General features: G+C 42.5%; 1 protein-coding gene across 3 annotated transcripts in view; it reads left to right on the top strand.

Moving 5' to 3' along the window:
* The first annotated feature begins 329 nt into the window (after positions 1 to 329).
* The window catches only part of TRAPPC9 (trafficking protein particle complex 9), a 1,079,595-nt gene continuing 1,066,792 nt past the window's right edge, over positions 330 to 13,132 (top strand). For 2 of the 3 annotated variants that reach the window (XM_019528205.1, XM_019528203.1), the window contains exons 1-2: positions 330 to 417; positions 5,573 to 6,173. In XM_019528205.1, the coding sequence (XP_019383750.1) occupies positions 5,590 to 6,173 (584 nt within the window). In that variant the 5' untranslated portion in view covers positions 330 to 417; positions 5,573 to 5,589. Of the gene's footprint in view, positions 418 to 3,288; positions 3,308 to 5,572; positions 6,174 to 13,132 lie in introns of those variants that run through there. The other variant, XM_019528204.1, reaches the window with a different exon arrangement.

Here is a 13,132-nt window from a genome sequence, read left to right as displayed (position 1 = left end):
TTTGCTTGTTTTTTACGGAAAAACAAGAGGGGGTTTTCTGTTGCGAAGACCTCAGAGAGGCCAGGGCTAGGCCACCGCGGGCTCCCCACGTGCAGCACATCTACGCCCTAGCCAGGCTGCAGGAACCTCCAGGAATTGCCCACCAATGGCACGATCCCTACTTTTGGCCCAGCTCCCGGTGAGCCAATAGTCTTCCCCCAGACACCCTTCGGGTCCCAGCCAATCCGCTCCTCTGCAGCCAAGCGCCAGGCAACCAACCCGCAGCGTCCCCTTGCGCGTTCATTCAGTCCGGCCAGGGGGAGGGGGCGCGGCGGGAGGAAGCGGCTGGTGCATGCGCCGTGGTGGCTAGGTGGTGCCGCGCTGTTGCCGTCAGTTCCGCTCCTCCTCCGGCCGGAGCAGGAGGCGGGTCCGCGCGCTGTGAGTGCCCCTGGCTCGCTCGGGGGGGAGGGGCGCGGCCGTTGGCGCGGGGAGGTGGCGCTGGGGGTCCCGCTCCCCTGCCGTGGGCATTGGGGGCTTCGCCCTTAGCCGCACTGAATAGAGGGGGTCTGTGGGAGCCCACCCAGCCAGCGCCAGGTGCAGGGGCGCTCGCCTGTCTTGACTTCCCCAAGCCCAGATGGGCTTGGGAGGGAAGGGGCGAGGGGCACCCTGGATGGATGTGGGACGGGCTGTGTGGAAAGACCCTCGGCCAGACCTTGCTGGCTTTCCCTTTCCACCCCCTGGGCGCAGACCGTTGTGTGCGCCTCCTGGATCGTGTCAAGGAAGAGCTAGATGCAGTTGTCCTCGCATCCACTGATACTGGGGGGCAGCTAAAGAGGAAACGGGAGTGGCGTGCAGTGGGGATGCAGCTGTCACAGGTTTAAAATGAATACAGCGAGTAGGACACGCTGGACAGTGCATCCAAGGAGCCAGTGGACACCCCTATGAAACTGCCCAGAGACTGGAGTAGACTGGGGGCAGGAAAGTGACCCTGCAGCCCCTGGAGGTCGTCCTGGCCAGAGCCTGCTTCCTGGTTGAGCTTATTTGGTATATAAGGTTTACCTGGGCTTGACGCTTGTGGAGCAATGGCTCCCCCTCGTTATTGGAGGGTATGTCGGTTGATTTCAGGAGGCACTAAAAAGCAAACAGGGATGGGAGTGAGGTCACTTGTTCAAAGTGAGTGCCCCAAGGGGCTAATACAAAGTAGAGCACACCAGACAGTCAGTGTCCATTGGCACTGGGGTCCAAGGAGCCAGTGGACACAGCCCAGTGAAACTGCCTGGAGACGCAAACTGATGAGGGACAGAGAAGTGGCCCTGCAATCCCTGGCCAGTGCCTCCTTCCTGATCAGATAGATTGAAAGCTTGGCTAGGGCCAGGAGGAGTTTGAGCAGGGAGTCCTGGGGCCTGGTGGGCCACAGCTGAGAAATGTGTAAATGAAAAGGTGTAGGGAGGTGGGACTGCATGATGCAAGACACTGGGCAAGGTGGGCCTGCGATCTGACTGGGTAAATGTTATCCTTATCATCTTGCATCAAGTGCTGCTGGCACGAATCACGGCTCCATCATTGGCCAGTGGGAATCTTCTCTGCTCTTCCCTTTCCAAGTGGTCTAAGGGTGAACCTGTAAGGGCCTTAAGTCCTGTTTGTGGGTCTTTGCTATTAGTTTGGGAGATGCTCTGCACCTTGTGGGATTGGAGGCTTTGACTAAATTAAGACAAGACTAAACAAAATGTACAGTTCTGCAAAAATAACTAGGTTAAGTGTGCTTGTGTTCTTCACTTCTTCTTCCCACCTGGAAATGCTTAACAGGGTATCTCTAGGCCATCTCTAAGGTCCCTGCTACATGTTGTATGTATTATGCAATTAATGGGTGAATTGCACAGTAAACTTAGACTAACCACACATGCAAAGCGATACCAGCCATCAGTGCAAAATAATTACCATGTAATTAACTAATGCATTGCACAGTAAATTTTGACCAACCACACATGCAAAGTAATTATCACAATAAACATGACTACCTAGCTATAAAAGAGATCTATGGGGCTCTTTAGCCTGGAAAAGTGCAGGCTCAGGGGTGATCTGGTGGCCACCTATAAGTTTGTCAGGGGTGACCATCAGTATCTGGGGGAACATTTGTTCACCAGAGCACCCCAAAGGATGACTAGGTGGAATGGTTACAAACTACTGCAAGACGGTTTCAGGCTGGACATAAGGAAGAATTTCTTTACTGTTCAAGTCCCCAAGGTCTGGAACAGCCTGCCATCAGAGGTGGTTCAAGCACCTACATTGAACGCCTTCAAGAGCAAATTGGATGCTCATCTTGCTGGGATCCTATGACTCCAGCTGACTCCCTGCCTTCAGGTGGGGGGCTGGACTCAATAATCTTGCAAGGTCCCTTCCAGCCCTAATGTCTGTGAAATCTATGAAAAAGAGCAAACTAGCTATAAAGTTGGTGCTTGAAAATGTGTAACAACTCCATATCTGGTTTTTACCCAGCTTTAATTTGAATGTGTAGCAGGGCCCTAAGGTGCCACCCTGCCCCCACTGTCAGTGTGGAGCATTCCAGTGTGGGAGAAGTTGAAACTCTGGAGTAGAGAGGAAGTGGTAATAAGCTGCCTTGCCCTTGTGTAAAAGATGCATCCGCTTCCACTCAGTCCAGATTGTCCTCTACCCTGAAATGGAGGTTCCTGGTCTGGGTCTCCACTATAGTGTATCTTGCGGGACCGTTTACAGCTGCGTACATGCTGCTGTTCTGATTTGGTGCCTTTTTACCTTTGCTGAGAACAGGTGTGAATGGTTTTTGCAAAGTGCCCAAAGAAGCTGGATTGGGGGGCCTGTTTCTCAAGTGAGGCATCTTGTGTCAGTTAACTTAACTCCAGATGCAGATATACTGTGACAGGTGATGGTATTGTGCTGTTTTGTAACAGCTAGTAGAAGCTGACTACAGGTAACATCTCTAATGCATGTTCAACTGGGAGCCACATCTTTCTCAAAACTTGGTGAGGAACCCTAAACTTCTAAAATTCAGAAAGTAGTTTCTCAAAATGCCACTGTCATGATAAAACAAAGCTGGCTATTTTCCTGTGTCTTGTGGTTGCAGCATCAGGATCTGGATTGTTCTGCTGAATGTTACAAGTTGGGTACTGTTGGCGTTAAGGATCCATCATTCATTAGTGGAAGTCTCTTCTCTGCTCTTCTCTCTCCAGGCATTCTAAAGATGAACCTATATGGCCCTTAACTCCTGTTGTGGGTCTTTGATATTCATTCAGGAGACAGGGGCTTTTACCAAATTAAGATGAGATGGAACAAAACACACCATTCTGCAAAAGTAACTACCTTAAGAGCGTTTCTGTTTTCCACTTCTTCCCAGCTGTAAATGCTTAGTAGGATGCATCTCTAGTTCAGTGATTCTCAGCTAGGGTGCCATGGCACCATCAGGTCCCTTGAGGATACCTTCAAGGGTGCTACACACTGTTGGCATTATTAGATGTACAAACATGATTCCCAAGATAAACCCTGTGATTTCAAATAGGAATCCATAATCTCAAAAACGGTCTGGCCTGTTGTGGCTTTTCTGAGTTCTTTGCAACAAAAGAATTGCTTAATATTTTGTTGTGGTCAAACAACTAGTGACAACGAAGGGCTCTGGCATTTTCTGAGGCATACCTTGAATCTAAAAAGGTTGGAAACTACTGCCCTAGTCTAAAGTGTTAATTTTTTTTGTCTAAAAAAATTTATGATTATTAAGATGCATTATTTGGAAACTTTGCAATAGTTTAATAAAATAACAAAGCTGAAACTTAGATTGTTCTGTTTTAGAGAAACACTTGTGCTGAAACGTGCTTAAGTGCTCTCATGCACTAATGGTGATTGCTCTGCAAATACCTGATTGCCTTCATTCCTTTTTTGTTTGGCTTTGACACTGATATGCTTGTATGTGTCAGTCCTATGTGCATCTGAATAGCAGCTAGCACAACAGGGTGCAAGTAGTAGGTGCTACTAAAATACGAATATTAAATAATATTAATGTAAAATAAATAGTTTTCTGAAATTATTACAGTTTTCCTAGATGTTTTAAAGAGTAACCATATGAATTAACAATGTATTTGATTTTCCTTTGGAAATAAAGTTGAGTCATTTTAGTAGCCACAGAATTTTGTATTTTAGAACTATTTAAAGCATTGTGGATTACTGAACTGGGATCTATTTCCCAGTTGTCACCAACTCCTGGCATGGCTATTGTTTCCTACATCATTTCATTCTCTGTGTGAACTCTTCTGGCCTTATTGTATTTAGTTCTTTACAACACTGCATTGCTTGCACCAGTGTGTCACAGACCCCCCTGCAGTTTATTTAGTTTAACTTTCCCACTAGTTAGCCAGAGACTGCTACAGTATAAGCAAAAAGAAGGAGAAGCAGTTTGTTGGCACTCTAATAGTGGTGGTTCAACTTGTACTGCTGTGAGGATAAAGCCATAGAATATGGAAGCAGCTGCTTTATCCCCACATCATTACAAGTTAAGCACTAGATACTCTCAGCAGATGAGAAAATGTACAGATTTAAAGTACCTGTTAGCTTTTAGCCAGCCCCCAAGTACTAAAAAATTTGGGGTATTAGAGTAGTTAAACAGACAAACTGCATAAGAAGGTATGTACTATATTAGTATTTCCACTATTAAATTCCTTTTTCAGGTTTGATATCTGTACCATTGTCAAATTGTACTGGAATAAACTTGCTGAGGGTGCGTTCAGTTGGGTTAGCTTTTCTTCTTACCACCATTTTACTGTCTGATCAACAGTGATTACAATATATTATATGATAAATAATAAGATTAGCTCTGTGCAAAGGGAGATGACAATACTGATTGTGATTTCTTTTCAAACTCTATGGGTTCAAATATAACAGACCAGTTGATTCCTCCTGCTCTTTTAATTGTCTTTGCTTCTATGCCCATTTTGCTATATTTCTTTTGTGTTTATAAAGTTGTAATGTGAGAATATGAAATATGTTTGGACAGCACCATTCTCCTTTTGCAGAGGATGTGCTTTGTATTGTTTGTGTGTGTGTCACTCTTGAAGTTCACTGGAAAATCAACTTTACATTTAGTGTTTTGCCTTGGTAACTTCCACTCTTACACTACCTTCTCAGTGTACTACTGGCAGGGTAACTTATGGCACAGAAAACAGCTCAGAGTCACGCACGTTTTTCTTGCTAATGGGTCTGCTTGCATGGGTGAAGGCCCAGAGCTTGCAAATGTTAATGCGTTTGTCCTACTTTGTGCATATGTGTGAACCCAACTGAAGTTAATGGAGCTAATTGCAAGGTTTAAATTGAGTGTCTACACAGGTATTTGTAAGGTTAGGCAATGGACTGGGTGAGGGATGCTTAGCAGGGAAAAGGATGTAAATTGGGGATTATGTATCACTTTAGCCGTACATCTTATTTACCGATTCTTATTTGGGTGAAGTGTGGGGTAGCTGAATGGATTTGTAGGATTGAGCCTTTAGATTTCGGGCTCCTCATGTGGGACCTGACTCTAGTATTCTTTGGTGCTGCGTAAAATTAAAATTAAATTTTTTCTTCTTTTTACTAGACTGCAGTTGATGCAAAATGAGTGTCCCAGACTATATGCAGTGTGCTGAAGACCATCAGACTCTTCTGGTTGTGGTCCAGCCAGTTGGGATTGTTCCAGAGGAGAACTTTTTCCAGATCTACAAACGAATATCATCAGTGAATCAGATTAATGTCCGTGACTCCCAGCGTGTGTTGTATATCCGCTATCGACATCACTACCCTCCGGAGAACAATGAATGGGGGGATTTTCAGACACATCGGAAAGTTGTTGGGCTCATAACCATAACAGACTGTTGTTCAGCAATAGATTGGCCTCAGACCTTTGAAAAATTCCATCTTCAGAAGGAAATATATGGTTCTACACTCTATGACTCCAGACTCTTTGTCTTTGGGCTTCAGGGAGAGATTGCAGAGCAGTCCCGCACAGATGTGGCATTTTACCCTAATTATGATGACTGTGAAACTGTAGAGAAGAGAATAGAAGATTTTATTGAGTCTCTCTTCATTGTATTGGAATCCAAGCGGCTTGACAGGGCCACCGATAAGTCTGGAGACAAGATCCCTCTTCTGTGTGTACCTTTTGAAAAGAAGGATTTTGTAGGTCTGGACACTGATAGTAGGTAAGTAGCTGTATTTATCAATTGTCAGCCTTTGAAAACATTCCTGATGCTTGTCAGCTTAAGGGATAAGTCTGTTAGCTGGGATGAAAAATACCCATGTCATCTCAAAGGGTGTTTCCACCTCTTTGAATGTAGCTCTTGTTGTTTAATAGAATTTGGTTAACTAACTGCTTTTACTACATCTAACATCTTCAGTTTCTTTATATTAGCATAACATTTATATCCAGGGCTGGCCAGAAGAGTGGGAAAACAAGTCCTTGAATAAATTTGATTAATCTTTTCACTACTAAAACTTCTTGCGGATAAGTAGTTGAAAAATAGTATTTAGTAAACATTGGCAAACCTGTATACATCTTGTTGTATTTTACTAACCCCGCATCTTACATCCCTTGCTTTTGTTTGTACTCTCCATTCTTACTTGTCTTCTCCACTTCTCTTTATTCCTATGACAGAATCATAGTTTATGCTGAATTTTCTTCAGTGTTTGTATCCTTGTTGGGTTTTTTTCCTTTCTTCATGTTTGTGCCTGTTCTCATATTTCCCAGTGATTCTCATATATTTTTTTCTCTACTCCTAAATCTTTGTGTATACTGTAATACTTTTTCTGACATTCCTTCAACTTTTTGCAGCCATCTCCATCCATGCCTTCCAGACATAGGTATCTCATAGCATTTCCAAACCCTAATACCAGAAGAATAAACCTGATAGCCCTAAGCAAATGTGAAAGGAATTTGTCCTCACAGTTTACAAGTAAAACCAAGTGGGGAGCCAATCCCTGTACTTCCAGCTGCTGGGGAAGAACAGGGTGTTGGAAGTCTTAATGAGGTACTGTGTCTGTTTGGGGGACTTAATTTTCAGTCTTGTGTTTAAAAGGTGTCTGACTAATTTGAAGCCTCTCTGGCTGCTGAGAGGAGCAAATGAGTAGTTTGTTTTTCTTCACCCGGAGCCTCCCAGCTGTCTTGCCCCTGGTTACTGTAAAACTGTCTCCCCTCACTACTTTGCCGCTTTACCTTTTCCTTTGTTTTATTTTAGTTAGTTTCAGCTGGGTTGAACTCCGGTCAGTAATACGATATTGAAGGTGATCTATCTGGTCCTATGGTGTCTACAGCAGGGTGGTCAGTACTGTCCTGTAACTCAGGTCTTCATGAATGGGGACACATAGTAAAACTTGGTGAAGTAGACATGTAAACAAATGTTAGCTTGAGTCAGTCAGGGATTCTTGTTCTAGGATGGACATTTAAGACGAGGGCAGGCAACAGAATTCCTGATTCTTAAGGAAGTCTTTTTATTTACCAACTTGCTTAAAAGCCCTTTTCTGTAGCTTAGTATCAGTTTCAGAACTAAGCATACCTTAACCTCTCTCTGCCGTGTGGAACGTAACAGATCAGTTGTATTCAAGGATTGAATTTGTCAAAATAGTTACTTACAAGAGGGGACCATAGCATAGCCCAAGGGCCAAATGTGCTTCATGAAAATCTCAAATGGTGCAGAATTCATAACAAACGGTGCTTAGGCATCCATTAGAAAGTGTGCATCCAGATGGGTAGTAATTCCAATAATCATGTAGTACTGTTTTGGTTATTTTTTTATAATACTGTTTTTAATGACTCCTGGTGAGGCACCAATATGACCTCCTGCACAACAAACTGTTTTTGTAGTATATCAGGTTCTCATGTTAAGCTGATAAGCAGGATGTCATTCTTAAATAGATTTAATACTGGTTCAGGTGATGGCATCACCCTTTTTCTGAGATTTTTTGTAATTATCTCAATATTTTATAACTTGTGTTTAAAAATATTGCATCAAAATATCTTGGTAAAGCCTTGAGGCTGCTTCTTCAGTTTATTTTGATGTGGTACTTCTGATTTTCTTTTTAAAGTTGGAACTTACATTTAAATTACATTTTAATTGACAATACTTCTTTCTATTCAAATTAGCATCTTGAGGTAGGTAAGCAAAATAATTAAATATATACAATACTCAGAATCAATTATCAGTTCTTTTAGCTTCTTAGTAGATATGAGAAATTTTATATTATCCCAAGAAGGGTAAGTTGTTCTTACGGAAACAAATTCTTTCCACTCCAAAATAAGTATGATAAAAGACAGTTTTGTGTTTGGTTGTATTTTTTTCCCCCTTTGAATAAATGAAAGGGAAGCAATGCTTTCCCAAGCTCTTTTGAAGTACCTTGCTAGACCTCTGCAGCTGTAGTTGTTTCCACAGAAACCCAGAACTATGAACTGTGATCTATAGTGGGTTGAGATGATCAATTTATACTTTTGAACCTGGGCTGTGATTCACTTAGGATTTTAGTTGGTACTATTGCTGTGGATTTTCATGGCAAGACTTACTTATGATACGTGTACATGTAGATGGAATGAAAATATATGTATCCTAGATTTCTATCTTGTATGGCAACATATTTTGGTCCAGATGTGCTGCAAGAAGATGTATAGGCCATAGGAAATGTAGGCAGGTGCCTGTGTCTAGAATTTTGTCCTTCGCCCCTATTTAGGCAGCATCTGTGCAGGTGGTTATAGCCAAGGCTCATGTGTTGCTGGTAGGTTAGGATCCAGTAGCATAAAGCCTACTCCCCCTACCCCCTGTCCCCATAAGCTGGGGGCATATAAATTTGCTTCTTGTCCAATTGGAAATTGTCCTGTTGTCTGTTTAGCTTTCTGAAATACTTGTCTGCCACCATCCTTCAAAGCAGGCCTTAGCTTTTGGTGCTTTCATTTTTCCTCTTGAGGTTTGTTGAAAGCATTTTTATTAGCTGCTTTGCTACTGTGTTTTACTCATTCATCAGGGTTTTCATACATCTTGCTAAATTGAGAATTATGTTACTTATTTTTTATGTTACTTACCTCTCGCTATAGTACGTTATGAAAAAAGGATGCATAGGTCTTATACTTGGAAAATACTCATTTTTCCCTTTCTCCATGTGTGCAGTTAGAGCTGAGGAAGGACACTTGATGCCTGAAAGCTTCTCCAACAGCTCTCCCAACTCTGCAGTTGGTCCAATAATCCTTGCTAGTTGCTTCAGTTCTCCCTAGCTTTCCTTGCTTCAACTATTGTGGGGAAAAATAGGAGTGTTGGCTGATGTTTGGGCATGTAGGTGAGGATAGAAAGACTGTGATTCCTTTGTGACATTGGAACAGTGCTCAAAGAGGATGATCTGCCTTTGTATAGAGTTAAAGGATTGAGTCCTCTTTTCCTCCTATTTTTTCATTAGATGCTGGTGAATTAGGGTATTGTTCTGTGATAAACGTGATTGCACAAAGCTTTGGGGAAAGTGGGGTAAGAGAGCAGACATATAGCATGGTGCTCTTTTAACATGAGGACAAGAATGTACTTTACTGGTTTAACTTATTGTGTAATTTTAAAAATCTTTTGGCCAACATTGGTAGCCAAACGTGTCATTTTATCAGAGCCCCTGACTAGATCTGAGAAAATAGTTTCCCACAATTTGCCGATTTTTAGATTTACCTGTATAAGAATTTTGCTTAGACCATAGACTACTTGCACACTTCTAGATGCAGAAATTGAAAATGTGAGTACCAAGGAACTAATGAGATTGAGGAAAATACTGAGGTTAGCAGGGTCAGGATATGGACTGGCCAGGTACCCACTCTTAGCTTGTGCCTAGAAAAAGTAGCTGTGTGCCTCCTGAACTCAAGCATTTAGTTAATTCCCAGAAAAGAATGCAAGTGCTATACTGGGCCAAATGGTCCATCTGTGCCAGTATCCTATCTTTAACAGTGGCAGCAGTGGATGCTATAGAGGGAGAACATTGAACTGGATATCTCTAGAGTGGTCTGTTCTCTATTTTGAACTTTCCCTGGCATCTACTAATACTGGTTTTGAGATGCCAGAGGAGCCATCTTCAGCTGTTCTGTTCAACAGATCTGTCGTTCATGACAAGAACATAAATGACCTATCTTTTTGCTGCTTTGTGTGTATTTGAATCAGAAAGGGGAGTGGAATAAGAAGGTATCATAGAAGCAGGGTCAGAAGGGACCTTGTAGATCTTCAAGTCGACCCCCTGCCTGGGCAGGAGAAAAAACTGGGCTCAAATGATTCCAGCTAGGTAGGCATCAAGCCTCTTCTTAAAGACCCTCAGGCTAGGAGCCAGCACCACTTGCCTTGGAAGTTGGTTCCAGCTCCTAGACCGCCCTAACTGCGAAGTAGTTCTTACGGATGTCTAACCTAAACCTCCTCTCCAACAACTTGTGGCCGTTATTCCTTGTTATGCCAGGGGGTGCTAGGGGAAACAAGGTACAAGCAGCCAAGATTTCCACCATGTAGCCAAACTAGATGTAGTGCTGTAGAAACCAGAGCTCTCACTAACATGCTTAGGAGACTATAAATACATAAGCATTTTGGTGGGGCAATACTGAACAACAGCACATAGCATAAAATACTACTAATTTACAATTAAAAAGCCAGACAGAGGCACCTATATCTTCACAAGTCTTGCCTCACTATTTGACTTGCAATAAAATGTATCTGTACTGGAATGTGTTTTGTTCCCTAATCAGTTTTATTTCCTATTGTAGTGGAAATAATCATTTTTAAATGTAACAAGATTGGAAGGGTCCTCCTGGGCCATTGAACTCAGTCTTTTCTTAATAGAGGTATCGTATCATTTTTTTTATTGTAGCCTTATCACCCTCCCTGTTCCCTCCCAAACTTTGAGGGGAGGCTGTTTAAGTGCATGTGATTCATCAATAAGAAGTAAAACACTTGCTTTTCCAAAATATGTATATACAACTCATTGGCACATACATTGTGGTCTGTAAAAACCAATGGTGTCGATTGATTGATATACAACTGATAGAACAAGAATTGCTCACTTCATTCAGTGCTAAGGGTATGTGCACAAACAAAGGTGGATATAACAAGTTTAAGTTACACTTTTTTAGTCCAGGGCCGTCCAACTTCCTTGTGACTAGGGTCTACATGTGGCGCCAGTGTCCAGCCTCTGAGCTCCGTACTGTGGCAGCCATGCGTGTGTGGTGGTAGGCCCCTGGGATCTTCCTACTGCAACATGGGCTGAGAGGCACATGCTTGCCCCTTGTGGGCTGCCAATTGGGATGGACAGCCCTGTTCTTATTAGCTCTTTAAATGGGAAGGGGGAACCAAATCCTATGCCTGTCTAGAGGGGCTGGAAGTTCTCAAACCCAGAAGATGGGAAACAAAGATGGGTGATTCCCCCTGCTGGAGTCTCCTCCGCCAGAGCTATTTCTCCCTACTCCTTTTGGATACAAGGATGGAGAGGTGTAACAACCAGGGTCTGTGCCCTGGCTGGTGGCCACTGTTCTCTAGTCCCTCCAAGTGAGCGCCCGGGGCTGGTGCCCCAGTTGCCCATTGCTTGTTGTGCTGCTGCAAAGATGGATCCTGGCTTCATGGCTGATATCCTGCCAGCTGCCACCCAAGTCTGAACATTAATGCTGGTCCCTGCCTTTGCAGTATGCTGTGCAGCACCAAACACAGCTGTAAGTAATTGGATGCTTCTGAAAACCTGGACCCTCTGGCCTCAGATAAGTGCTTAATCTGTGGAAGTCTTTTTTTTTCCTTGTAACTCCTGTGATAGACATGTGGTTACAGTTGATAGTCTAGAAGGCAGTTTTGCTGAGGGCTGCAAGTGTTTCTCACATCAAATGAGTCAGGTTACTATACTGAAGTAGAAAATATGGAGCTAAAATCATATAATAAGGTCTTGGGTAACTGTTCAGACCACAGTGCCTATATTAATTAAACTGAAGGATTATTTGAAAGTGCCATGGTTGCAATGACCTGGTGACCAGAACTAGATGGCTAAGATGAATGCAGTCTTGTCCCTTCCTGCTAAGGAGACTCATATTAGCACCAACAACTCATATTTGCTACTGAGGTGGATAACATTGCAACCAAACTGACTTCTCAGCTGTAAAGTTTATCCTATAAAACGTCTTTTTCAGACCCTAGAGTTCAGGGAGATAAACTACGTTCAACAAGCTAAACTGTGTTCAAAGGAAGGCACAAATGAGGTCTTTGTCTTCTGGCAGCTTGCTGGTGTATCTGTTATGTTACTGACTGGGAGTGAGAAGCAGAGATCAAAGCTGATTCTTGATCTTGAAGTAGTCTGGAAAAGCCAAGGGGAAAGAATGAATAGGAGTGTTAAGGCAGAGGCTTATCCATGCTGAGGAACTATTCATAGCAGGTAATGTGTGCATGTGTCTTAGCAGGGTCTGAGCCTAAGTTTAAGGGATAGAAAGGGATATAAGAAGTGCCCTCTTAGGCTTGGTCATCCCAAAACTGAATAGGAACATTATTTTCCAAATGCCTGCACTTTAAAATCTCATGCATGTGGCTGCATTGATTTGGGAATAATTAGTTGTTAAAAGCTTTTGGAATTTGTTGCCTTCAGATCAGTCATTTAAAGTATAGCTTGGGAATTGGCTGCTTTTAGGTTTTGGAAAAAGACCTATCCTGGTGAAGTCAGTCCATTCCTGACCATTTCAACAACCTGTCTGTTGTGCATATGTGTTATATCATTTTGCTCCTAGAACTTGTTCTGTTTTCAGTTTTTCTAAAGCACAGTTAGTATTTAAGTCTATTGGGACTAAGTTATTTTAATATTATTCAGATCAACTTAGCTATATTCGGATAGGTATTGTTATTTATTTTCTGAACTGATAAGTGGGCAGTGCCTGTCTATAGGCGTTTCACTTCTCTAATATTAACGTCCTGTAGAGGGAAATTGTTCACTCTTCTCTTAACAAATTGTAATTACTCCGTATGTGTCTGACTGTCTAATTTTGTTTCTGTTCTTGTGTTTCTAATTTTTGTTTGTTCCTTTTTTCCTTTTCTTCTCTCATACTGCCCTGTGAGTTTGTTGTTGGGTCTGAAAAGGTAGGCTGTGATTTGCATTATATTTAAAAAAAAAAAAAAAAAAAAAAAAAAAAAAAAAAAAAAAA

This window comes from Gavialis gangeticus, unplaced genomic scaffold, assembly GCF_001723915.1.
Source record: "Gavialis gangeticus isolate Ggan-Ray unplaced genomic scaffold, GavGan_comp1, whole genome shotgun sequence".
Taxonomy (NCBI): Eukaryota; Metazoa; Chordata; order Crocodylia; family Gavialidae; genus Gavialis; species Gavialis gangeticus.
Note: the sequence above shows the minus strand (reverse complement) of the source record. Positions and strands in the feature narration are given on the sequence as shown.